General features: G+C 39.3%; 1 protein-coding gene across 4 annotated transcripts in view; it reads left to right on the top strand.

The window, feature by feature from the left end:
* PRUNE2 (prune homolog 2 with BCH domain) overlaps positions 1 to 26,306 on the top strand; it is a 305,278-nt gene extending 278,972 nt beyond the window's left edge. The window contains exons 13-19 of one of the 4 annotated variants that reach the window (XM_062208436.1): positions 350 to 394; positions 3,307 to 3,409; positions 4,058 to 4,189; positions 5,974 to 6,060; positions 9,521 to 9,619; positions 12,921 to 12,956; positions 18,702 to 26,306. In XM_062208436.1, coding sequence (XP_062064420.1) covers positions 350 to 394; positions 3,307 to 3,409; positions 4,058 to 4,189; positions 5,974 to 6,060; positions 9,521 to 9,619; positions 12,921 to 12,956; positions 18,702 to 18,753 — 554 coding nt within the window. In that variant the 3' untranslated portion in view covers positions 18,754 to 26,306. Of the gene's footprint in view, positions 1 to 199; positions 954 to 3,306; positions 3,410 to 4,057; positions 4,190 to 5,973; positions 6,061 to 9,520; positions 9,620 to 12,920; positions 12,957 to 18,701 lie in introns of those variants that run through there. The other 3 variants (XM_062208437.1, XM_062208438.1, XM_062208439.1) reach the window with 3 other exon arrangements.
* The last annotated feature ends 1,049 nt before the right edge of the window (positions 26,307 to 27,355 follow it).

The following is a 27,355-nucleotide window of genomic DNA, read 5'->3' as shown; positions in this document are numbered from 1 at the left end:
AAAGAAGGGTATGGGTGGTTTTCAGCCAACAGCGTGGGCTCCCTTTGAGATTGGAACTGGCTTTTTTGAACTTGGAGCAGAGAAATGCATTTAAATAATGGAGAATGAATTTTAACAAGGAGTTTCCTTTCTTGTTTTTGTTTTGTTTTGTTTTGTTTTTGTTTTGTTTTGTTTTTTTACTTCTCTTATTTCATTGTAGGAGATTCAGGTAACCTTCTCTGCAGTATTGCTGGAAAAATGAGCCTGAAAAGAATGAGGAGAAGAGTTGCAGGCTGGTGTGTGTGTGTGTGTGTGTTTTGGTTGCGACTGTGACATCTTTCCTTCTTTCTTCATCCCATTTGCTGGCCAGCACACTTGTGTTCCATCCCTCCCATGCCTCTGTGTGCCACTGCAGGTAAGGTTTGCCATCTTTGCCCCAGAGGGTCCCAGGAATCTGCCACAGTGGGACTGCTCCCACACCCCAACACACACACCCTGTTCACTTCACGTTCCTGGAGGAGAAACTCTGTCAAAACAAATGTCTTCAAGCCAAACTTCCTGTGAATCATCCTGTTGCTATCAGGAAAAAGCTGCTTAGTTTTTAAAGAAATTGAGGAGTTATTGAGGAGGGACACAAAGCAAAGTCTCTTACTCATTCTAGTTGTTGTGCTTTGCCTGAAATACCTCTAAAGCCCGACAGCAAGGAGACCAGCTCTTAATTTAGGAGAAAAGCTTTCAAGTAGAATTTTTTTTCTATTTCCTTCCTGAAATCATCTCTCCCCCTATTTTTTTTTTTTCCTTTTTGCCTCTATTTCCCTTCCTACAGCTCACCTACTCCGAAGGACAAAGAGCCATTTTCATTTGTAAATTTCAGTAATTTTTATATAAAGAGACGTTCCTTATAAGCAGTGATGATCCCTAAGTATACCTTTGGTAAAATGAACTTGAGTGAAGGTGGCAATACAGCATGCCAAACACAGATAACATTTATACAGTGACCTGAATTCCCATTGAAAATGACTTCAGGAGTACTATTTATAAACCTCAGTATTTCCTAAATTTAAAAAATTTGCTAGGAATTCTCCAGAAAATAGAAAAACAAAGTCAAAGGACTGAGAAGTCATGGTCCTGAAATTATTCTAACATCCTGAAGCCGGACAGCTTTTAGAGAAATGCTTTAGGAAGCTGTCTTACTTGTTTTTAAGTTGTATTACATATGTCTATTGTGTGTTTTAACTAACTTTGTCTTTTTCTTGTGCTGAGTTTGAATCATGGTGTCATCATGGTGTTAGGACTGGTGTAGCTAACTCACCAACAGAAGTGTGGATTTCCATTTAGATATGAATCTTCTGAAATGAAATTGTTTGGTGGAAAAGGCTTTTCTTGTGTTAAAATTTATCTCCTTCTGCCATTTTCCTTCACATTTCATTCTCAAAGCAAGTTGATAAGTACCAACATGTTGGAAAAGATGGAACTAAAGCAAAAAAAAAAAAAAATCCAGGTGGAAACTACTAAAAATGCCCTCTCACAAACACATGTTGCATTAGCTATATAGTTACACAGGTAGCCTCCTATTAAATATGTGAGTAGACATACCGTATGCAACAACATCAAGCTTGTAATGCCCACAAACCTGTAACAGTATTTTTAGTTGGTATCATTCTCCTCCTCCACTTTTTTTTTTTTTTTTTTTTTTTTTTTGCGGTATAGTCATTCTTGCAATCTTTGTAGAGAACATCTTATTAAACTGTTTTTCAGGAGTTCACCCTATCCAAATATATATCCAACTGGTATTTTGCTGCTTTGTAATCACCAGAGGGGTATTTAGAGTTCTGGGAAAAATTGAAACACACTGATTTCTGGGAGGACTGGATCAGCCTTAAGGGTATATCCTGTCCTCCTACTTACTCAAAGCATTTAGAAGATCTCTGTTTAGTGATTCAGAAGTCAAGAACTATAGGCACAAATTGTAAGTGTTTAAGCAGGGATATTAAAAAAATAAAAATATAGGACATTTCTTAAACATAGAAGATACATGGCATTCCATATGTCTACCTGCTGGGATTTGACCAACATCTGCCATGAATTTCAGAGGTGAGCTCAAAGGGAACACAGAGTTTGTTTAAAGATGGGATGGTTCCAAATTTATGTCTTTATTTTCAAAAAGGAGAATAACATCCTGAGACATACAAGGAGTCTTTGAAAAGTTCATGGAAAATGTGCATTATCAAAAAACTATATATGGACTTCAATTTTTTTTGCACCAAAATAAACTTGTCTCCTAATTCTGTTTTCCATGAACTTCTTGAAGTCCCCTATATCCACATTTTCCTTGATCTTTGGAGTTGTCATGGTCACACTTGTTTGCATTTTCTACTTCCTGTTTTCTTAACACTACCTGCAAACAGCACTTCCACTCCCCACCCCATGTTACCTGGAAGTAATTCTCAAATGTTCCCCAAAACATGTATTTTCATAAAACTCAAAGAGAATTTAACCAGGTTCTTATTTAGCTTGCCTCTTTCTTTAAGAGGCAAGGCTCTGAATTCCATACTCAGTTATTCTGGGCATGGCTAGTACTTCCCATGAGCCTCTATACTCTGTTGAGTCTGGCGCAGTAGCACCCATGGGCACTCAAGGCAAGTGACTGGCAGAAAAATGAAGGTAAATGTGTTTTACTCAGCTACTCACTAGTGGCCACTAGAGATTCTGGGTCTGAGTTAAATTGCAGTTCAATGCCTACATTCTCCCTTCAAATTCACTGGGGTCTAAAACTACAAAGAGCCAAAGAGGGTTAAGCCGAAGCTGTTCTCTGGCCATTAGAAGAAAGAGGCATTACATAAATTATCTCTCTTTTAAGAAAAAATGTATTGCTGATTATTCTGTGATAAATTGAATATTTATACAACACATTCACAATTATATACATTATTGTACACATTATATACATATTATGTGCTCTTAAATCTGTGTGTATAAAATACATGAAATATGTTCACCTTATATAAATAAAAAATTAAATAAAAAATTCAACCTAAATACATTATATGTACAACTCATAATCTCCCATAATATGGGTATACATTGCCCATATTTGCAAGCATATTCACTCTCTGTATTTAAGAACCTATATGACATATATGTTAACCGCTAAGTGGTAATTATGTGTCTACTTATGGAATACTACTTGCTATTATACTCACTTCAGCTATGTGTATTATATCCACATACACTCACTTATCAAGGCTTCACATTTATCCTTTAGGTTAGATATTGTTTTGTTAAGAGCTTTCAACTGGTTACAAATGTCTTTTTGTCTGTCCCCAGGATACTATGGGGACGGTCTAAATGCCATCATTGTGTTTGCCGCCTGTTTTCTGCCAGACAGCAGTCGGGCGGATTACCACTATGTCATGGAAAATCTTTTCCTGTGAGTGACATTTATGACAAAGTGCTTTGAGTTAATATCTGTGGCATGTACTGGCAGATAGAGCATCTTTAATTAAAGGGAATGGGTGATGTAGAATATTCTAAGCCTTTGATAAAAAGTCACTAAGATTTCTATCAGGGAACATTGCTCAGGAGGCTAAAATCTTTCAAAGAGCTCTTTTGTCCTTTTGCTCAGATTGAAAACAAAAATGAATTGAGTTTGACCTGCATTTTAAAATCCTATAACATTTCCTTTGGTTGAAGTGTTATTTTCTTCCCCAATAACATGTGTTTGGTCAACTGATGATAACCTGACTCCATTTATATCCGCCTTTGTGTGTCTGAGTTGCCCTTTAGTTTTGATAACATTGTTAACATTTCTGAAAGTCAGGTTTATAATCCACATGTTTTTCTAGTGCAGTTGATTAAAAAAAAAAAAAACAGTGACCATACAAGTAAGTGAACAATACTCACTCTCAGAGAAATGATCTTGGGTAACTACATTTTTCCTCAGGGTAAAGAGTTAATGGATACAACCATTCTTCAATGTCATAGACTCTATAATTTAGATGATAAGTAATTAAAGTGTAAATAGGATAAAATGTTTCATGTGAGAACTGAAAACACTCCTCTTCCTTCCTGTGATCAGATACGTAATAAGTACCTTAGAACTGATGGTGGCAGAAGACTATATGATTGTGTATTTAAACGGTGCAACCCCAAGACGGAAGATGCCAGGCCTGGGCTGGATGAAGAAATGCTACCAGATGATTGACAGACGGTATGTGGGCTCCCTTATTTAATCACTATTGGACTTACTCAATATGTAATTCACTTTTAGACTACCATAAATACAATCACATTTTAGGAGGTAAGCATATTTGAAAAAGAAATTATAGAAATATTAATTTTAAAAAGTATCACTGGATGACCCAAAGTTGAAATAAAACAAATGTCGCCCATATTTTTGCTGAATGTAATCTCAAACCTAGCAGTCCAAATCTATTTTTAAAATTTTTTTTACTTTATTTGTTTGGAAGGCAGAGAGACATAGAAATAGAAAGGGGGGGGGGGGGAATGCACTCCTCTATGCTGATTCACTCCCCAAATACCTAAAAAAGCCACTGCTAGGCCAAGTCAAAGTCAATAGCCAGACACTCAATCCCGGTTTCTCATGTGGGTGTCAGGGTCTCAAGTGTTTGAGCCACCACCTGCTGCCTTCCAGGACACACAGCAGCTAGACGCTGGAATCAGGGACAGAGCAGGTTCCTGAACTCAGATATTTTGATGCGGGATACAGGCATCCCAGGTGGCATCATAACTGCTATGCCAAACACTCGCTCACCCACGCCTGTTTTAAACTGTGCTTGTGCTGTTGGCACAAATTGCTGTTGTACAAATTGAGCTAATCAATAAAACTACCCATGTCTCTTTAATGGTATCATGTGGTCTTGTTTGTCATGTGCACTGAAACTATTATCATATGATAGACTATTGTGCTCTTATTTCAATGTTCATTGTCAATTCAAATCACCTACTAGCCCATACTGTGCCTTTGTGTGCCCCTTCCTCAGTATACTTACTTCCATCAATTTTGCTTTTATTAAAACAAAACACTTAATAAGCATATAAATTGATGATATCTGTGCTATGTGTTGGATCCCCATAGGAGGATCTCCTTGCACAAAAATATGTGAATGTCCCATTACATTAATGAAGATAGATTTTATGGTCCAAAATTTATAAAGTAACATTGCTAATGCTGAAAACCATACCTGAACATCAAGAATTGTTAAAGAGCTAAGTAAGCCTAAGACCAGACAACCACATGATATACTGTTACTATTTTCATTATTTTTAAATGATTTTTACTTATTTATCTGGAAGGCAGAGTTATAGAGAAAGAAGGAAAGACAGAGAGAGGTATCTTCCATCTGCTGGTTCACTCCCCAAATAGCCACAACAGCCAGAGCCTGTGCCAAGCAGAAGCCAGGAGCTTCATCCAGGTCGCCTACATGGGAGGCCAAGTACTTGGCCCACCTTCTGCTGCTTTTCCCAGGCCATTCACAGGGAGCTGGATCAGAACTAGAGCAGCTGGGACTCAAACCGGTGCCCATATGGGATGTCAGCATTGCAGGCAGCAGTTTTACCTGCTATGCCACAATGCCGGCCCCTGCTATTTTCATTGTACAGGAGAAGAAAGCAAGGCTCAGCAAGATCAGATAAACTGAGTTGCTATTAAGAGGATATTCTTCTCAAAATAGTAAAGGCAATGCTTATGAAAATGAAAAACATTAAACAAAAGTATGCCGTGACAGAGATGCATGTCCTGCAAGAGTACCACCTCTCTATTTTATATTCATTCCTGTGGGAGAATGAAGATTGAAATTATTTCCAATTATGTCTCAAAGAGCTTTCTTTTTGTTAATCATAACCATTCTATGGCTTTCTCTTGCCTACAACGCCCCCCAATTACATAATTCTTATGTAGGTATTTATTTTCTGCTTTAATTCCCATTGAAAGTGGGTTATGAGTAACATATAATGTTTTTGTTTTTCAAATAGCTTACGGAAGAATTTGAAATCATTCATTATTGTTCATCCATCTTGGTTCATCAGAACAATCCTTGCTGTGACACGACCATTTATAAGGTATGGCTATCATCATAATAAAAGTGGTGTTAGTAGTATTAAAAACATGTATTCCTTGTTCTGTAGACAAGAATTCATGAACCAGTAACATCCAGGAAAATTTTTTTTTGCCTCTGCCTTTCCTAGAAAGATATTTTGGACTGTATCCATCAAGAGTCTCTAATTAAGAGATTCATTTCATGCTGAATTTTTCCTCCCAATCAGTATAAAACATGACCTTTAAATTGCTGCTATAAATATGGAAGATGAAGTGCTGAGATTTCTATGTCACTTGAGAAAAGGGACTATTCAATACTTTCAGAATAATGAGTTATTTTATAGATAATAGAAAAGTATGGTAACATGACAATGGAAAATAAGTATTACTCAAGGACAGAAACAGGAACCATTCTTGTGTTAATTATTACAAATTAACCAACTTCTGTACAAATATACTGTAGTCACCAAAGTTAGAAAAACAGTCATTTTGAGGGATGTGTGTTGATGCCCTGAGGATCCTTGGTTTCAAGTTGGTGAATATGTATGTACCAGTTATTTTGTTAGGTGTTATATAATCCGTCTTCAGGAGATGCGAAAAAAATTAATTTATAGCTTATAGTAAGATGAGATAGTTCAATGAAAGGGACAGTATTTCCTAGAAAACACTGAAAATAGAATAAAGTGTTCCAACCATCAAAGATACAGATTACCTACATTGAAAGTTTCCTGCCCTGAAATTATTAAAGAGGTGGGAGTTTGGCACAGCCATTAGGATACCTCCTAGTATTCCATGCTGGAGTGCCTGGGTTGGAGTTCCAGCTCTGCTTCTAATTCCAGCCTCCTGCTAATGTGCACCCTGGGAGACAGCAGGTGACTCAAACACTTTTGTCCCTGCCACCTCCATAATAGACCCAGTTTGAGTTCTGGGCTCCTGGCTTCAGCCTGGCCCAGCCCTGGTTGTTGTGAGCATTTGGGGAGTGAACCAGAAGATGGGAGATCTCTCTATGTCTGTCTGTCTCTCTCTCTCCTCTCTGTCTCTGCCTTTCAAATAAATAAGTAAATAGTTCTTTTAAAAAGTTTTTAATGGATTCCTAATAAAAATTCTGATTGCTTTCAGATAAAAAATTGAACATTAAAATCCTTTTTTTTTTTTAACATAGATGTAAAAAAATCTAGCATATTGAGTAGCAGGATTGAGCCTGCTTTACTCTGCCGGAGGTTAGCTGCTTACTTTACTAGATTAAATTACTTTTCAAAATATTGTGGAGGTAGGCATTTAGCCTAGCAGTTCAGATACGGGTTAAGATGCTCATGCCCCATGTCAGGGAACCTGGTTCCAGCTCCTAACTCCAGCTTCCTGCCAATACAGATCCCTGAAGGCAGTGGTCATGGCTCAGCTACTTTGGTCCCCGGCACCCACATAAACCAGAAGATGGGAACTTTCTCTCTCTATCTCCCTCTCTCTCTCTCTCTCACTCTCTCACTCTCCCCTTCAAACAATGTTTCACAAATTAACTATTTAAGGTATGCAAAACCCCACTTATTTTAATAACTGCAGTAAATTCTTTAAAAAGAAAATAAGAATAGATGTACAGGGGGCAGTGCTGTGGTGCAGCAGGTTAGATCGCCGTCTGAGGCGCCAGCACCTCATATGGACACCTGTTCAAGTCCCAGCTGCTCTGCTTCTGATCCAGCTCCCTCTACTGTGCCTGGGAAAGCAGCAGAGGACGGCCAGGTGCTTGGGCCCCTGTATCCACATGGGACACCAGGAAGAAACTCCTGGCTCCTGGCTTCAGCCTGGCCCAGTCCTGGCCATCATGGCCATTTGGGGAGTGAACCAGCAGATGGAAGATAACACACCCTCTCTCTCTTTCTCTGTAATTCTGACTTATAAATAAATAAAATAAATTCAGAAAATAATAGATGTACATTGTTAAGTGTATAAGAAGTTTAGTGGGTAAAAAGGTAAACATCAGGGACCTGCACTGTGGTATATCAGGTGAGGCTGGTATTGCGACACCTGCACTGAGAATGTGCCAGCTATTACACTTCCAATCCAGCTCCCTGCCAATGCACCTGGGAAGGCAGTGAATGATGTCCCAAGTACTTGTGCCCCTGACACCTACATGGGAAACATGGGTGGAGTTCCTGGATCCTGGCCCAGCCCTGGCTGTTGCCACTACTTGGGGAGTGAACCAGCAAATGAAAGACCTCTCTGTCTCTCCCTGACTCTGTGTTGCTCCACTTTCAAACAAAGTAAATCTTCATAAAGAACACTACTGTTACTGATTCATGGATACTTGTTTAATAGTTCAGCTCATAATTATAAAACATATGATTTTTCTTGATAGTAATATTTGTTACAATATTGAATATTGATTATACTTCAGCACTGTTGAAAGGAGTTTTTACCTAATAACAATGACATTACTAATATGACATTGCAACAATAGTGTTTTTGGTAAATGGCATATAATAGTGACTTGCATTGATTGGGTGCTTACATATATTATCTCATTTAATGCTAAAGGATAGTCCACTGAAGGAGATAATAGTTAATGTTTGCTTCATGTGGAAGGAACCCCGAGGCTCAAGGTCATATAAATTATCTAAAGCAGGGACCAGCAAACATCAACTGTAAAGGATCAAACAGTAAATATTTTAGGCTTCACTCACCATATGATCTTAATCACAAGTACACAATTCTGCCATGGTAGAACAAAAGCAGTCATAGACAATATATAAATAAATAAGTGATGTATTCTCATGAAATTTTGTTTATGAACATTGAAATAGCATCTCTTATAGTTTCACATGTCACAAAATATTCTCGATTTTTTTAATATTTAAAAACCATAGAAACAATTCTCAGCTAAAGAGATTAAAACTTAAAATTAGCAGCAAGCTGGCTCCAGTCTAGGATAACACAGACTCTGAACTCAGTTGTCTGCTGAGTTCTAAAGGACATGAATGTCAAGTATATAACCATTGTATTTGACAATTTCATCCTGGAAAAATCTTTAAAGATTCCCCTTTTGAATCAATTTTACCTCACTGTTATCAAGTTTTAGGCCTGAAAAAAACAGATCACTAAACTTTATTATAGTTCTTTTTGCTGCTAAAGAGTAAGGTATATGCAGAGACATATGGTGAATTCATTTTAAAAAGCAAGTTATTTGTGCTGTGCACTGGGTTAGATGCTACAGAAATAACAAGTATAGGAAGTAATGCATATGTTAAGTATCTCAACTTAGCCACTCAATAATACATACATATTTTGAAATGTCATGTTGTACATGATAAATATACACAATTTTATTTGTCAATTTAAAATAAATAAGTAAAACAATAGCAGCAGTAAGAACTCAAATAATGATAACCTTTCTTCTTAGTAAGAATGCTGTGACATGGTATTAAGTATATCAGGATTATCAAGAGTCAATGGTGACATTACAACTAATGATTTCTTTTTTTTTCCTAGTTCAAAATTTAGCAGTAAAATTAAATATGTTAGCAGCTTATCAGAACTCAGCGGGCTGATACCAATGGATTGCATCCACATTCCAGAGAGCATCGTCAAGTAAGTATGATGGTTTTGAAGATTTGTTGAGAAACAGTACGTGCTTGGAGAGGGGGATGGAGAAGAACTCACCTCTGGAATAGTGGGGAAAATGACACCTTATTTTTAAGAGAAATACTAACTATTCTCCAACAAATGTGTAATTTTTTCCTATAAGCTGTAGCTATCTGTTCTTTTAGAGCCTCTTTCACACAGCCTTCTATAAATTATTGGTTATTACTCATTTTTACTTTGAATCATATGTCCACTTTGGAGAAGGCATAAATTTAGCATCCTGTCTCCTACTTGGCACAGACACAGTAAGGTGCTAGGGTAGTTTGGATTTCTTTATTGTCTTATGTAAAGTAATTCATCTGCATAACCCCAGGAAGATAGAAATAGGATGCTTTCTTTGTTTTTTTCTAAACCTTTTTTTTTTTCCCCCATGATTTCCTTTAGATGCAAAATCAGGTGGTTGTTTCCCCAGTGGTGGGTGGGATGGTTGGGCCCTAGCCTGTAAGGGGAAAGCATAGATACTGAAGTCTCAGCATTATGCTGCAAAAATAAGAGATAAGAGTCAATGTCAACTAAGCAAGTACTTAGAGCTGGGATTTTGCAACAGGAACACTGGTATGTTGTTTTCTCTTCCACTGGGTCAGAGTCACTAGTTTTATACATGATTATTTAAAATGAATTCGCCATCACCTCAAAGAACGGACAAGTGTGGCCAGTCTTCCTCCATAAGATGATCAGCAAAATGGACCTCCCAATTTGGGATTCCACAAAATAATTCCCTCACTTAAAATTTTTTTTTTAAAGAAAGACACAGGAACTCAAAGGAAAGGATTTGTATTTAATGTGTCTGAGATGAACTGGGCGTAGCGATGCTCTATTTATGCCATTTATTTTGCCCTCCGTAATAAACCCCCACTTTACAGATGCAGGGAAGATAACTTTGTAAGAAGTTACTTTGCAAAGTGCAGGTTGTAAAACAGGAAGAGATGAAACTGGAATCAGATCCAGGCCAATCTGGCACTGAAATGGCCATGCTCTTTATCCCCCTCAAAGTGTGCATCTAAATTCAAGGCTCCAGAGCAGGAACATTTGGTTTTCCTGCATCCCAGTAAGAGGCATGAACACAGGATACTAAATGGACACACAGTGCCCATTGAGTTCCACTGAATCAAGCAGAGACTTCTTAAGATCCTAACTGTGCTAATGACCCTAACAGGCTCATAGCTTCATAGAGTTCCCACCCCCGGCACACCTCACAGCTCTGGCCTGCTGCCTCAAAATGGTGCGCTCTGTCTCCAAACTCCACTTCTACTCTTTTTCTTTTCTTTTTTTTTTAAGAAGTCTTTTTTTTAAAGATTTATTTATTTATAAGTCAGAGTTACACAGAGAGAGAAGGAGAGGCAGAGAGAGACAGAGGTCTTCCATCTGCTGGTTCACTCCCCAGTTGGCCACAGCTGCCAGAGCTGAGTTGCACTGATCCGAAGTCAGGAGCCAGGAGCTTCCTCTGGGCCTCCCATGCAGGTGCAGGGGCCCGAGGACTTGGGCCATCTACTGCTTTCCCAGGCCACAGCAGAGAGCTGGATTGGAAGTGGAACAGCCGGGTCTCAAACCGGCACCCATATGGAATGCTGGCACTGCAGGCGGTGGCTTTACCCACTACGCCACAGAGCCGCCCCCACTTCTACTCTTGAAATTGAAAAAGTACTAGCCGCTTACCTCTTACATGCTCTCTCCTTCTGTAAGAGGAGAGAGGCCATTCTCTGTTCCAGTAGAAGTGAGCATCAGCCACTTTCCTGATAAATATGGTGATGCGTCCATGGTGTAACAGTTACAAGCAACAGAGTGGAAAAAGCTTGGGCTCCAGAAGCTTCGATTTGAGTCTTCCCTACCATCTCACAATGTCTCTGAGGTTTCACGCCACCTATTCAAATCCTCTGAGTCTCAGCTTCGGCATCTGTAAAATGAGGAAGTAAATCACACTTCACAGAATGATCCGGAGGACAGAATGAGAATAATATCCACAAAGCGTCCAGAAGCTGCCAACACAGAGTTGGCAATCCACAATGTTCTGCAGTATAGTCATTGTTTTGAGAGGCTCACCATAATACAGGAAGTTTCAGTGAGAACTTAAACAAGCCCAGGCCACTTCTCATGCATCTACACACGTCAGTTTTCAAGGGTTCTGTTTGGGAAAATTGACTTCAGCAGAAAGTATTCCATTTGGAAAATATTCTTCTGGAGGAAGAAACTGAGCACTGTGTGTGTGTTTTCTTCTGTCTTGCTAATCTGTTTCTTCAGACACCCTTTCCATTACTGGCTTGCATTATCTTATTTTCACATCATGTAATTTTCTAATTGATATAAGCCATAATTTCTTTTTATTACTAACATTCAAAGTATCTGGTCTTGGCCAAGCTCAAAACCATATTCAGGTGGGATGGAGCCTGTCATCAAAGGGCTTCAACAAAAGAAAAATTTGCCCAACCTGGAATCAGATTTATAGTCATTGATTTCAGTTGATTCTCATTATTTGTGGCAGTTATTTTTTTATAAAGTCGCTGCAAACACTTAATTAGCAAATACTGAACTGTTATTTCTAGAGGAAGCCTGTGGTCACATGTTCATCAACTGATCAGTACATCACCTTGTTTGATATGTGTTTCTGTGTGAGGGCACCTTACTTAGTATAGATTGTTCATTCATTAACATTGACCTCACAGACAACTTCACTATAAGTTGTCCCTAAAATAAACTTATCTAACATAAGTGTTTCTCTGTAAGGCACATCAGTGTTCTTGTGCTTAGGAATACCATATAGCACTCCAACACTATGCTAAGGGACAGTCCAAGCAGCAGAATCACCAACAAAAAGCACAACAATGAGAAAAGCAACTCAGATTTTCACCACCCTGCACATGTTCACATGTGACCCAAAAAGGTTTTGTGGTTATAAATATATTTTACTGAGTAGGTAATGTCTAGTTCACTTTCCATTGTTAATAACACAATACCACACACTGGGTAGGTTAGGAGGTTTATTCTGGCTTGTAGTTCTTATGCTCCAAATCTGAGGAGCAAACCATGGCAGGCAAATTTGCAAATACAGAACGTGCAAATAATGAGGATTGACTGTATATATTTATAAATTATTGATTATTATCAAATGAAAGTTAGATTTCTCCCAAATGCCAATGTACTATTTGGATAGGTCTTTTAAGTTTTGATCATTGTATAAAACATTTATGTGTTGTTTTTTCCCTTTCTGTTTGCTCATTTTCTTTATGGTGTGCGTCTTTTATCTCATAAGGTACGATGAAGAGAGATCGTATAAGAGAAGTGTGAGGTAAAATCTGGTCTACATTCACGCTGGCCTCTCTGTGTGTGTCCACCAGTGATTTACTCGGGGGTGACCTCAACATGCTACCATAGCCCGAGGTTCTTGTGTCTGTCCCTTGTATGCCCTTTCTAGTCTTTGTCCTGTGTGTAAAGCTGTTGAGGTCAACCTGATTTGCAACTGAACCTACTAAACCAGATCCAACTCTGACCTGGCCCAGGCTGCAAGCTAACTTTAACTGCACCCAACACACGGATGTGGATGTTTTCAGCTTTATTCAGACAGCATGTTGCAACTTGTATACCTAGCTTTACAAAGGAATTTGCAAAGTAAATGTACATGAACACTGAATGGGAGGACATGACGCCATATTTGAGTGAGTCTTGGTGCTCCAGAGGACGGTTTTTAAAAGCGTATCCCAGCACTTGTTTGGCTCTGCTTTGCTGAGTGACTCTCATGCTCTGCTTGCTTCTTTTTTGTTTCTTTTCTACACCGATAATTTTTGCTCATGCAGACTGGATGAAGAACTGAGGGAAGCATCAGAAGCAGCTAAGTAAGACCTGGTTTTCATTTAGCAGCTGGCGTGACGTTGGCTTGCATTCAGGAATGAATTGAGAGAATCTGCATGCCTGGTGTCTTATTCTTGCATCTTGATAATAATATTCCTTTCTAAAAATTTCTTGAAAATTTTGCTGGACAAAAATCTACAGGTTAATATCTGCTCCTACAGATTTGTAAAGTAGCCCACAATTGATGCCATCTTTGTTAATCTTGCTCCATTTCCCCTCATAATCTTGGTTATCTTAGGGAATGCTTTTTTCACTGTTTAATTTTTTTAATGTACATGCATCACAGTTTAAACATATTACAGGTATTGCCATATTGAATGTAATATCAGGTGATCATTACCTACACCAAAACCACAGATCCTCACTAATTTACATCAACAGGGTGAAAGGATAGCAAGTCAACATTTATGGAGATTTTTATAGAATCAGTTTAATGTCTTTTCAGGATTTAAAAAACAACATTTATTTAGTGACTTGGAAATATCACTTAACTAATAGCCCCTGAACTATTTTGATGACTAGGAAAGAGAGTCATTGTTCACTATTGTATGACTTTTCAAAAAGGCAAGTATAAAATGAATACCAATAATTTTACTCAACTAATTATTAAATGGAGGACCTAGTTCAGAGAGCATTTGAGAAGCTAGAAATCTATAGTATTCCCTCTGACCTATGCAAGATATGTTCCAGTATGTTCCTGAGATGCCTGAAACCACAGCTAGAAGCAAACCTTATAAATACAATTTTCCCTATACATTCATACCATAATAACATTTAATTTATAAATTTAGCACTATGAAATTAATAATATCTAATAATAAAATAGAACAATTACAATAATACACTACAATAAAAGTTATTTAAAACCTTTGAATTATTTATTTATGCAATTTTCCATTTCATATTTTTGGAACATGGTTGTTGGCTGCAAGTCACTGAAACCATGGAAGGCAAAATCATGGGTAAGGAGGGACTATTAAATAGCCAATCTATAAAAGAATGTTTGGTTAAGATGGTTGAATTAGGTACAAAACTGATTGTTGCCCAAGAGCACAATAAAATGTAACATTGGGGATATCCTTTCTACTGGGCAGAAATTGTTTAGGACTATGCCCCTACCGAGTTGTAAAATAGTCCAGCCATTAGGAAGTCAGCCCAGCACTGCTCTCAATGAGTAGCCAATCATTGCCTTTACGTCTTTCCAAGTTACAAAGAAATTTTCTGACACCATATGTAAAATGTAGGCAAATACTACTTGGAAGGTTTGCTGGATTAAGTACATTGACTCCTACCCCATTTCAAATGTTGCTTAGGCTGTAAATTTTTATTGCCAACTCTCATTTTAATAGATACTGCAAAAGCAGAAATCCTACAAATCTGACTAAATAACGAAGTACTTCTGCATATTTGTAAATGCCAGTTTCTCATTAAAACAATCCATTTAGACATTTTTTATCCCAAGTAGCCCACAATTCTATGCTCCTAATGTGGATATTTTGTGTTTAAAATGAAAGGGAAAGTTTTTGCTTTGAAAACTTAGCATTATTGTAGTTAATTGCCTTAATATCCCTGTCCTATAATTTCATTTCAAGATAACTATCATTCATTTACAAAAAGAGAACTCAATATTATGTAATTTTTAAATTCTAATTGTACCTTCATAGTGTCTACCTCATTTGTTATAAATAAGCAGTTGTGTAAGTAAGGAAAAGACTAGGGATCAAAGAACTAAGTATGAGTGTAGTGTATCCTGTTAACATTTTATCTATTTTCAAATTGACTTGTGCCATGAAATTTCCCCAAAGAGAGAAACCTCAGTGAGTTTCTCTTTCAGATTTACTTTTCTAGGATGATAACATACTAATGGAATTAAACAGTTATTTTCAAGATAAAAGGCGAAGGGAGAGGACATCAATAATTTTACAGCCAAACCCATCATGAAATCATGATATCCTATTTGTTTTTTTTGTCCAAATTGTCCTACCATGACTACCATGAAATCTTGCCTCCTTCAATCGATTTCTTTCCTTTAATATTTATACACTTCCCACTTAACTATGGTAGTGAAATAGTTGTTTTTTGGTTTAGTTGTGTAAGTTTAGATTTTTTTCTCTCCCATTCATCATTTTGTTTTCTTCCCTTGCCCCTGGGAAGTCTTGGTTTTCTTTCTAAAGGACCCATGCTGCTCATGCCCAGCATACAGTAGAAACTGAGTGGCTCTCTGTAAAATAACTCATTCTGCAGGTACACGTTCATTACTGTGGAGCGGCAGTTCTCACACTTTACTGTGCACCACTTGTTATCCTGCACTTCGCCCCAAAGACTCTATTTCAGTAGATCTGGGGTGGGACTGAAAAATCTGCCTTTCTAACAAATTCCTTGTGAAGCTCTGATACCCATCTCAGGTCTGTGCTTTGAAAACTTCTGCTTTCAAGTAAAGGGCTAAATAAAAAGAAATAGATTGATCTTAGGAGTATACCATCTTGCTTTGAATTCAGCGTGTAAACTATTTGTCTGAAGAATGCTTGTTTCTTTTGATGGTGACATCACATATCTAAGGAATTAAAATATATCTGTGCATTTGGAAGCATGGATGGAGAGAGAATTCTGCTCTCTTGACCTCACAGATGATAGGAATGCCCCAGAATCCCACCACTGTGGCATGCCCACTAAATCTTCTCAACTACCTCTCAGCCACTGTAGTGGCCCCTGAGTGTTAGGACAGACTAAAGGATGATTTCTGACTCAGAAAATGTACTTACTGCAAACCTGTGGCTAGAGGCTAAATATTCCCCAGGTTCTTTCTCTTCACAGATGAGCCCTAAATTTCCACTTAATTACAAAGCTTTAGGCTGGATCTAACCAAAGTCAAATACATGAGGAGAGTTCAAAAAGTTCTTGGAAGGTGGAAATAATAGATAAATTTATTTTGGTGCAAAAAATTTTTTGAAACCCATGTATTTAAAGGATCTTCAGAAAGTTCATGTTAGGGTCTGGTGTTGTGGCAGAGTGGGTTAATATACCACCTGCAATGCCAGCATCCCATATGAGCCCTGGTTTTGTTTTTTTACAGGCAGAGTTAGTGAGAGAGACAGAGAGAAAGGTCTTCCTTTTTCTGTTGGTTCATCCCCCAAATGGCTGCTACGGTGGCCAGTGCACTGCAGCCAAAGCCAGGAGCCAGGTGCTTCCTCCTGGTCTCCCATGCGGGTGCAGGGCCCAAGCACTTGGGCCATCCTCCACTGCACTCCCGGGCCACAGCAGAGAGCTGGACTGGAAGAGGAGCAACTGGGACAGAACCGGCACCCAACTGGGACTAGAACCCGGAGTGCCGGCACCGCAGGCGGAGGATTAGCCTAGTGAGCTGCGGTGCCTGCCGAGCCCCGGTTCTAATACCTGATCCAGCTCCCTGCTAGTGTGCCTGGGAAAGCAGTGGAAAATGCCCTATGTACTTGGGCCCTTGCCAACCCCATAGGAGACTTAGATGGAGTTCCAGGCTCCTGGCTTTGGCCAGTTGCAGCCACTTGGGGAGTGAACCAACCAATGGATAGAAGATATCTCTCTCTTTCTCCCGCCCCCTCTCTAACTCTGTCTTTCAAATAAGTAAATAAATCTTTTTTAAAAGAGACTCTTATTAAAAAAAAAAAAAAAGTTCATGTAAGATGCATGAGGAAACTATGCTTGGATTTCAAAAAATTTTTGCACCAAAATTTTAATTCCATTTTCCCATTAATTTTTGAAGGCCCTTGCATATTTTGTCAGGGAGCAAACCTGTCTATCCTATTGTTTTGCTTGATTTTCCCCTTCCGCTCAGATACACACACACCCACTCACTTGGCACCTCACCTCTGATGGACCTTTAGGAGGTGATTTGCACAGCCTAACTTATTATTTCTTTAAAATCTTAGATTTATGCAGGAAAGAAAATACTTTCAAGGGTAAAAAGTGTACATAGAACCATTCTTATTTTGAAAATGGAGACGAATCCATGTACTGCCTTTGGAGGGATGCTATTCAGTGGCTTGCACATTGCTGTTTTCTTTGGAGGGATTACTCAATATTAAAAGGCAGAAAAGCTGGGTTTGGAAGATTGCCCTTGCTTGGTCCCATTCCAACTTTGCTAGGTTTTCCTAGCACACAGTCAACACTTCTTTGACTATCCTGTTCACTCGAGTTGCCAAATATTCCCCATAAAAGTACCCACCCACCAGGAAGAATGGTGAGGAGTGAGGTGGGGGTGGTGCTGTCCTGCCTGGGATGAAAGACTTCTGCCATTTTCAACAAACTACCTATGTACAAACAGGTACATCAGCTTGCTAAATCATTCACACTACAAAAGGAACTTTGACATTTAAAAAGATCCATAGAATCCCTTTAAATAGTATTTACTTGCCAATAATAGAATATTTACTAGGCAAAAAAAAAAGAGTTGAGATATATTATTAATCAGGAATTAATAAAAAAGTGTGAAATTTTCTAAAAAGAGGAATCACACCAATACAGAATATCAGAAATACCTCAGCTTAGATGAAAACCTCATCTTATACAAACACCATCAAAAACCTTTTATTCATTATTTTGTATGGTTACATTTTTCTTCCTAGACATAGATGGTTTAGTTCTGTGATGGATTCATGGGTTCTACCTGAACACAGCTCTGCTATAGAGACTGCCAAGAGTCCTTTGATTTTCCTGTTACCACAAGATGGAAGACTGACACTGGCATTTTTTTTCCTTGTAGTGTCTAGGAAAATCTTCATTCTTGTGAAAATTAAAAGTTAACTGTGTTCATGCGTAAAGAAAACTAGGCTGCTGAAGAGAGATTTTTTTCTTTTGTGTAGAGTATCTGATTATTTGGGGTACACATATAATTTGCAACTTCATATTCTCTGAGTAAGATAACTTGAAAAGTCAGGAAAAAAATGACAAGGACAGAGGAGACTACCAGAGGTTTCTGGAGCTTTTAATCTTCCTTTTTTGTTTCTAAACCATGGATAATTACTATATTTGAAACATGTGCTATAAGAATCACAGCTGAGTTCCATCATCTTCTGTTCAGGTGTAGATTTGTCCTGTATTGGAAATGGGAGCATGTTAAACAGCTCCAAATGCCCCCAATATTTGTGCTAACAAAGTTGTTAATAATGGAGAAAATGATGACTGCTTCCTATTTTTTTCTTGCACTCAGAACTAGCTGCCTTTACAATGATCCAGAAATGTCTTCTATGGAGAAGGAGTAAGACTTCACCATCCATAACTGCTATGTGGTTTTACTTGTAGTGTTGTATGGCTGGGCTCTGAAAGAGAAAGATTCATTGAGGATTGGGTAAACTCTGTTTAGATGTTCAGCTTTCATGTGCTCTAGAAATTAGAAACTTAAATACAAATTTGCCATCTTAACATCATCACCACTCAGGACAACCCAGATCTTTACATAGCATTCAGTTTTTCCAATCCCAAAACAAGTGGAAAATGAATATTTGTGCCAGATGTAAGAACATGTGGGTGAGAGAAATGCAGCGCTGCTTTCTGAATTACATCATCCATTTTAATTAGTGAAAGTTGGAACTTCCATTTGAACTTAATTCTTGGTGATGAGGGGAGAAAATGTCCTGTCTGCAAATTCCAGGAGACAGTGGAGTACGGATGAGACTTCAGGAATGACGGGGTTGGAGGATTCCTACCTTGTGAGAAATGGGAATTTGACAACTAGTGAGTCCTTATCACATTCCAGAGTCTGTAAAAAGCTTAACTCACAGTGTCTGGTTTTAATCCAAAGAATAAGCTCATGAACTATGCTTTACAGATGAGGAAAGAGAGGCACAGGGAGATTCTCTGAAAAGACCAACATTTTATAGTATTTAAATATTTAAGTAACACATGGCCTGGCACTGGGATTCAAAACTTGGCTGTACCATCCTGGAGCCAATTATTACTATTATTTATTTGAGAGGCAGAGAGAGGGAGAGAGACGTGAGAGCTCCCATCTGCTGAGCCTCTCCCCAAAGGGCCAAAGCCAGATTCCGGTAACTCAACTGAGATCTCACATGGGTAGCAGGAATTCAATTACGTCAGTCAACAAGTATGGTAGACCCTCGGGTCTGCATTAGCAGGAACCTGGAGTCAGGAGCCAAAGCCAGGCATTGAACTCAGATACTGGGATATGGGACCTGAGTGTCTTAGCCGCTACACTTCTACACTAACACCTGTGCAGACAACGGTTTTTATACCACAGAGCAGTAAGTAGACTCAATGCTGGAATGGTTGTGCCATCTCTGATATAATTAGGGTATATCACTCACCGAAGAGTATAGTTCATGGCCAAGTCAGTTGCAGGGAAAAACTGTGGTCACCAACACTCTCTGAGACAACCAGACCATCCAGCTAGGAACTTCTAATTTGATTTGAGTTGTGGGGAGTTTAACATTATCTGTATGCCCAGGAATCAGGAAGGAGAGGCAAAAATCAGTTAAGTGGATTTCTTTTGTCACCTTTTTGTTCTCTTTTGATCTCCATCCTTTTCCTGGGGATCCTAAGAGATACTGGAAAAATTACAGGGCACTATCTGCGGTTGCCATGGTGACCTTACACTGTAAAGGAAACCTAGGCAGAAAACTCCAAAGAGGAAGTTCCAACTGAAAAGTGTACAAAGCACAGGCTGTAAAGGGACCTTTTAAATGACGTAGTAATTTCTCTCAAGGACACTCTGGTCCCACCTCTTTGAGATGCAAACAACCGCTACATGAAGTTGCTACAAGAAATTCTGCACAGCCAAAACACCTCAGGCAAACCTGACTCTGCAAATACAGCACAGTTTTCCCTCCCTTCCCCAAGCAGCACCCCCTGGAGCAGCTAAGGATACGGAGTTCACACACTGTGTGGATGGATGGCTTGAGAGCCCATTCACTCACTGGTCTACCCATGGCTGCTACATCTTCGGGCTTACCCACTCCTGGGCCTGCTTTAACTGTTGTGTTCCTCATTCATTTAGAGGGCTGTCTGGGTTGAGGAGAGGGCAAAGCATTGCTTCGCGTTTGGGTTAACGCCAGTGTGGGGTGTGTGGGAGGCAAGGAGGGTGCAAAGTGTTACGGTTCCTCCCCACTGCTTAAAAGAGCACCTTCTTGTCCGGGCTTCCCTCTCCTTTCCCTTGCCCCACCCCACGGCCACAGCACCCAGGACAAGATCTGGGATGGGGGCCAGAGTGGCGAGAATCACTGACTCTGGCCCTGGCTGTCTGGCTTCCTTTTGTATTGGAAGCGGGGATTTCTGTTAGCTCCCACAGGCCTCTAGCCACTCCAGGCCCTCGAGAGCCGTGAAGAGCTCTGATGGAAGCACTTTACACCTTCAGGAGCTGGTGGTGAGTGGGTAAACCTAACACAGGCAAAGATTCACCTTCAAGGGGCCTGATCAGACCGAGAATAAAATGAGTATGAGTGGATCCTGTCATGGTCTCACGGCTGCAGAGAGAGAAGGGAGGGATCCTGCTTCCTACGGGATACCCAAGTGTTTCCACTATTTAAACTGCAATGTCACACACTTTGTAACGAACCTCACATGAGAAGTCCAGAGGGCTGGTAGGAAAACCATGGGAAGACTGCTGCTTCACTTTCAAGTTGGTTCTAGAAAACCAAGCCCAGCTGCCCCCAAATGAGGAACAATGCTTTTCTATTCAATACTCATTAAAAGGAGTATTTTTTTTTCCAAAAAGGATCCTATGTTAAAAAGTGGCCCTAGTGGCTTCTCTCCTTCACTTTTAGGTTTGGATTTTATTTACCTACTCAAATCCTAAACCCTGTAGCACAACTTTTTCATATTTTCACTTACATTAAAAAAAAATCACATTATCAGGGATGGCTCTATTTTGGGAGACTTAAATCAATAGCATTGTCAGTAGTTTCATTAACTCCATGAGAACTGGGTCAATAGGTTTCAGTCTTCCTTCTGCGGGTTACCAAAAACTAAAGAGATGAATTAAATCCTAAAAGACTGACCCAAAAAAAGTATGAAAAATAGTATTTGGAGGTGAGCATCCTGCTGTCAGTGTTGGTTCACTTTCCTCAGGGGCTGCAATGGTGGAGCAAAGTGACCACACAGTTTAAGCCTCATGAGAGGAATACAAATATTCTGACCCACATTCACACTTTTTGGAGAATATCCTTCAAAGTTTGGTTTAGCAAATAAACTCTTGGTCTTTGAGAGAAATTCAGCCAAAGATGTGAGAATCAAAGAGTAGAGTTCCAATCACCAAATCAAAGTTAATCCAGACTTCTGGGCATAACTACAGCTGGGAAGTACTTTTCAGAAGTGAAAACAAGACAAAAGATGTTTGGGAAAGAGGACCCAGGAGTCACAGTGGTAAAAAAGAAGCCACCTCCAAAGTAAAACTCCACAGGTAAGAAAGCAAGTCAGATCCTTGAAGGCCTAAAAAACAGATTTTCATTCATTATGGCCTGAGTGGCTCCATGTGGCATTCAGAATGGCCAAGCTCTGAAATCCACAGAGAAAATGAGATTATGCCTGAGTAATTAAACAAAGGAATGATTTTCCAATTCCAAAAACACACTCAACTACTACTACTACTACTACTGTCATTACAATACGCTCATTCTTTACAACTGAATCCCTAGCATGCTGTGAGAGAGACATGATGGTTCCGTTTTACAAAAAGGGAAACTGAGAAGGCAGGTGACTTGGCCAAGACCCCACCACTGAGATGGACTTGCTGAGGATTTACCAAAGGAAAAATCCCTTGCTGCTGTCAACTAGGTGGGCAGCCAGTCAATGTTAGCAACCTTTCTGTTTGCAAAGCTACTAAATGAAAAGACTCAACTGTTTCAAATTCCACAAGTAAAGCACAATAATGTTTTCATCACAGACTGACCTCTCAGGAGAGCAGAGATAAGTAAATGCAGATACTTCCTAAATTGCCTTTTTCAAAGCAATTGTTTCTCTTTTCATAACTGAAATTCCTCCTCTGGTGGTTCCCTGCCTTTTAGGTCTCTGCCTCTTGGGTAGTTGTGCTAGGAAGTTGTTCTGTATTCAGTAACAGGAAAATGGTATTATGGAAAAACTATACACAGATTTCAAATTTTTTGCACCAAAATAAGCTTATCTCTCTCTTTTTAAAAGAAGTTCATTTACTTATATTTATTTGAAAGAGAGAGATTTTCCAACCTTTGGCTCACTCTTCAAATGGCTGCAGCAGCCAGCTGCCAGACTGAATCCAGGAGCCAGGAACTCTATCTGGGTCTCCCACATGGCAACGACCCAAGTATTTGAGCCATTACCTACTGCCTCCTAGGACGTTCATTGGGAAAAAGATGGAATATAGAGTAGAGGTGAGGCTCAGACTCAGGCATTCTGAGATGCAAGTGTCCCAAGCCACAGCTTAACCTGTTGCACCACAATACCAGCCCCAGGCTAACATTTAATTCCATTTTCCACAGACTTTTCAAAGTACTCTTACGTTTGGGAAATCCCTGGAATTCTTAAAAATTCTTTAGTTATAAAGACCCAATTCATTAATGTAGAATAGTCCCTTTCAATCAAATCCTTTGGGTCCTACAAAATATTGGGGAATTCTTGCTGATGTTATTTTATTATTCACTGCCTCATTATTTCGGGCAGAATATTTGCTTCACACACACACACACACACACACAAGATCATTTACTAAAAGTGGACAGATCCCTTGTTTCCATAATGCATAAGATTTCTCTTCTTAATCAACTTTAGGAACGAGCCTGCACAAGATCTTTTCTTCATTGGATGATTTTGAAAAGGTGTAAAATGCTTCCAGAAACAATTTTGGGAAAACAAACAGAATCCAAATTTTAGAGAAAAGTTTGGCAACTAGGGGAGGATTATGTAGTATTTAAAAAATGCATGGTTTATCTTCAGTAAGGTTCTTAAGGAAAAAAGCAAACACGTGTCACCCAAACCAATCCTAAATGTGTCATGTTTCCCTTCCTTCCTTTACAGTATTGACCTGAAGCTCAAAGAGAGGTCGTAGCTGGCCATGGCTGGATGAAGAGGATGCTTTTGTGCTTCGTGCTTCTGTTGAAACCTGTCTACCTGGGAGAGACAGAGCTGATGTTACTTTTTTCCACTTTGCACTACCTAGTGCCGTTCTAAATTTCTAAGGGGGAAAACAGGAAGGGGATAAACATAGTTTATGAAATTGTGTGTATTTTCCTATTTTGCCAATTATGTGCCTCAAAGATTTTAGTTGAACCTTAGCAAGAAAGTAGTACGTTCCATTTCAATGTTTTGTTAACCCTTGGTGCAGTCGTATCTGGTCCCTTACACTGGTGTTCACTTCTAAGATAACTTTAATCCACTATTAGGTGTGAGTAGATTTCTTTCCATAGATTAGCTGGATTCTCTTTGGTGATCATTCTTGGTTTAAAGAACACAGGGCTCAACTCTCCCCAAGAAAGCTGGCCCCAAGTAATTCCACCTTTAAAATCCCAAGCTTGCCAGGGGAGCCATAACTCAGACACAGGTGTAAAACAGTCATCCACCAAGTGCACACTTGGTTCTCACGCACATGAATAGTCTTTACCTTCACATAGGGAAATCTTCCTAATTGGGCATCATATCTTATGTAAATTGATCTTTTAGGAAACTGTCACTTTCTGATGAATGTAGGATACCTTCATGTTGGATTAATATTGTGTTTCTGATAGCTGTCTGTATTTTAGGCCATAAACTAGTTCAAGATGTTGTAGTTTAAGCATCAGGGACTTAAGTGTAAGGTAAGCCACTCAAAACTTACATATCCAAATTTCTCTCCTGCCTGAATTATGAAAAGTGATATGCTTTAAAGCACAGCATGGTTTCATGTGGGTCTCTATGCTAGTATATCACTGTTTTTGTAGGGCCTATAGGTAAGAATGGTTTTCACATTTTTGATTGGGGAAAAAAAAAAACTGTAGCACTACATGAGAATTATTCAAATTTAAGTACCCATAAATAAAGTGTTACTGAAACACAGTTACAGAAATATGGTTTTGCTCCCTGCACAGCTAGTTTCACACTACAGTGGCAGAGCTGAGCAGCTGCCGCAGACCATCTGGCCCACAGAGCCTCCAATATTTACTATCTTCACAGCAAGAGCTTACCAGCCTCTGATCTAACAAATACATCCTTTCCTCCAGCATCCCCCTGTTGCATTTGGATACTATCTCTAACAGAATGGACACATGAACTAATTTTCATCAAAATGAAATTCTGACACCAAAAGACAGTGAGATAAAAGGCCTGGCCTACTGAAAAAGATGAAGTTACTCCAGCCACAAAGTGTGGCTCAGGTTGGACTTGCAAGACCCAAGCTTCTCTTTAGTCACATGTAGGTGTTGCTGAGGTCTTCACATTACTGTGGGACCCATTCTTACCCCCCAGTGTCACCTATGACCCACTAAACAACCTATATTACCTATTAAACAAATGAGAAGAAATAAACACAAAACATAGCCTTATGGTAGCAACTTCACTGGGGAGTGTGCTATTTCCAACACCTTGAGCCCTGCGCTGTAATTGACCTGAAGCATTTTGAAGTAGACATCTTTGTACAGGTGACTGAGTTTCACTGACCTCATTTCACTCACCTCCCATCCACCTTCCACACATGGCCTTGCAATACAGGTGCATCAGCTATCTGTCCCCCATAGCTTTGATTTTCCCTCTCTTGGTTCCTTTCAGCTTGGTAGCCTGTTGAACTTTGTGTTATTTTGGATCTCTTTCCTCTAAACATCTGGCTTGTCCTATAGGAAAACCTTACAGGCCACCTTCTCCCCCTGCCCACCTCTGCTTTTGGAAGCCCACATTGTGCCTGTCTCAGAGAGTAGTGTTGGTGCCAATCTAAGAATACAAGAGCTGTTGATAAAAGGCTCTTGCTAGAGCCAGCCAAACGTGGCAACAATCTTACCATTCACATTTTGTTTGGCCCTGTCCAGCCTGGTTATGGAAGGCTATGAGGGGTTGTGTTGGAAGCTCAGTCTCCTTACACAGAAATTATGAACATCTTTCCCAATCAATAATTTTGTTTGAACTATTCTATAGGCTGCATAACCACCATTCTGATACGTAGACATTTTATTATCTTAAAAATACAAATTAATTTAATTGCACGTGCTAGAGAAAAGCTATCGTGTAAATTCAACTCAAGTAAATAGACTCTTAGACAAATGCTGAAAACATAATTCCTAAACAGGTAGGTAGACAGATGTAAACGTTCCCATATTCAGCTCTCTAGCTCTTGCATTTGCAACATTCTTGCTTTGGTTCTGACTTCTGGAAACCGCTTTGCACTTTTTCTATAAATTTGTAGTTAAGGGAACCAAGGGGACTAATGGGGGACAAAAGCATTGTTTTCTGAAAGTGGTAACTGTTCTTTGGGTCACTCCTTGATTAAGAGAAGAAACAAAAATCTACACAAAAGATACTGTCAAGGAGTGGGACAGTTTATTTGATGACACTAGCTGGGTTTGGAAGAAGACCCTGAAGTTCCTGTTGAAGCCATATAAGTCTTATGGGGTAACCCTACAAGACATACTCTGAGATATGAGGCAGTCCCTACTCCTAGCCTTTTTTGCTAGATATAATTCTGGGTATTCAGTTACGGAACTTTGTTGCAACTCTCTTCTTATGATGCCTCCATAGTTTGCTCCCTTAGAAGCATTTAGATGTGCACAAATTAATCTTTTATATATTTAAAGTTTTTCTACCATGTATTGGATTGCTCAGAATAAAGTATTAGATTTTGTTTTGTTAAATAAATGAATTCCTCTCAAATAGTGTGGATTAATAATACAAAATATGTAACAACACAATATATCAATATAGCCTCTCTGTATAATTCAGAAATAAAAACTGATTCCACATGGTATGGCTTGCTTTCTTTGAGTCAGCATGGCACTTGGTACTGGAGCAGTGTAGACATTTTGGCTTTCCTGATCACCTAAACTTTGTTCCTTTTTCATTTTTGCCTTTCATGTTTCAGAGTTCTGTGAGCTAAGCTTCTGGAGTATGTTATTTACTCTTGGTAAGTGATTTCTCACTCTGGAAGCATCTCCATGGTTTGCAGTTACTTGATTCTGCCAACTTCTCCTTTGTCTTTCCCTTTCCTATTCAAAATATGTATTTATTTTCAAATTGAAATACATTAAATATCATTTTATTTTTAGTTTTTTTTTTTTCATGTTCATTCTCTTTGGGCAAAACCAGACTTGGGAATCATCATCATACTACTTTTTTTAAAAAAAATAATTTATTTAAAAGGCAGAGCAACAGAGAGAGGAGGAGATAGGGAGAGAGAGCTCTTGCATCCACTGGTTCACTCCCCAAATGGCTGCAATAGCTGGGGCTGGGCTAGGCCAAAGCCAGGAAACTGGAACTCTAGCTGGATCTCCCACATGGGTGGCAGGGGCCCAAGTACTCGAGCCACCACCTGCTGCCTTTCCAGGTGCATCAGCAGGAAGCTGGATCAGAAGTGGAGCATCTGGTGCTCAAACTGGCACTCCCGATACAGGATGCTGGTGTCACAAGCATTGGCTTAACAAGCCCATGCCACAATACCAGCTCCTGTACTACTATTTTTTTAAAAGATTTATTATTTATTTGAAAGGCATAGTTACAGAGAGGCAGAGGCAGAGGCAGAGAGCAGAGAGAGAGGTCTTCCATCCACTGGTTCACTCCCCAGATGGCCACAACAGCCAGAGATATGCCTATCAGAAGCGAGGAGCCAGGAGCTTCTTCCAGGTCTCCCACACAGGTGCAGGGACCCAAGGACCTGGGCCATTTTCTATTGCTTTCCCAGGCCATGCAGAGAGCTGGATTGGG

Source organism: Lepus europaeus, chromosome 12 (genome assembly GCF_033115175.1).
Source record: "Lepus europaeus isolate LE1 chromosome 12, mLepTim1.pri, whole genome shotgun sequence".
NCBI lineage: Eukaryota > Metazoa > Chordata > Mammalia > Lagomorpha > Leporidae > Lepus > Lepus europaeus.
Note: the sequence above shows the minus strand (reverse complement) of the source record. Positions and strands in the feature narration are given on the sequence as shown.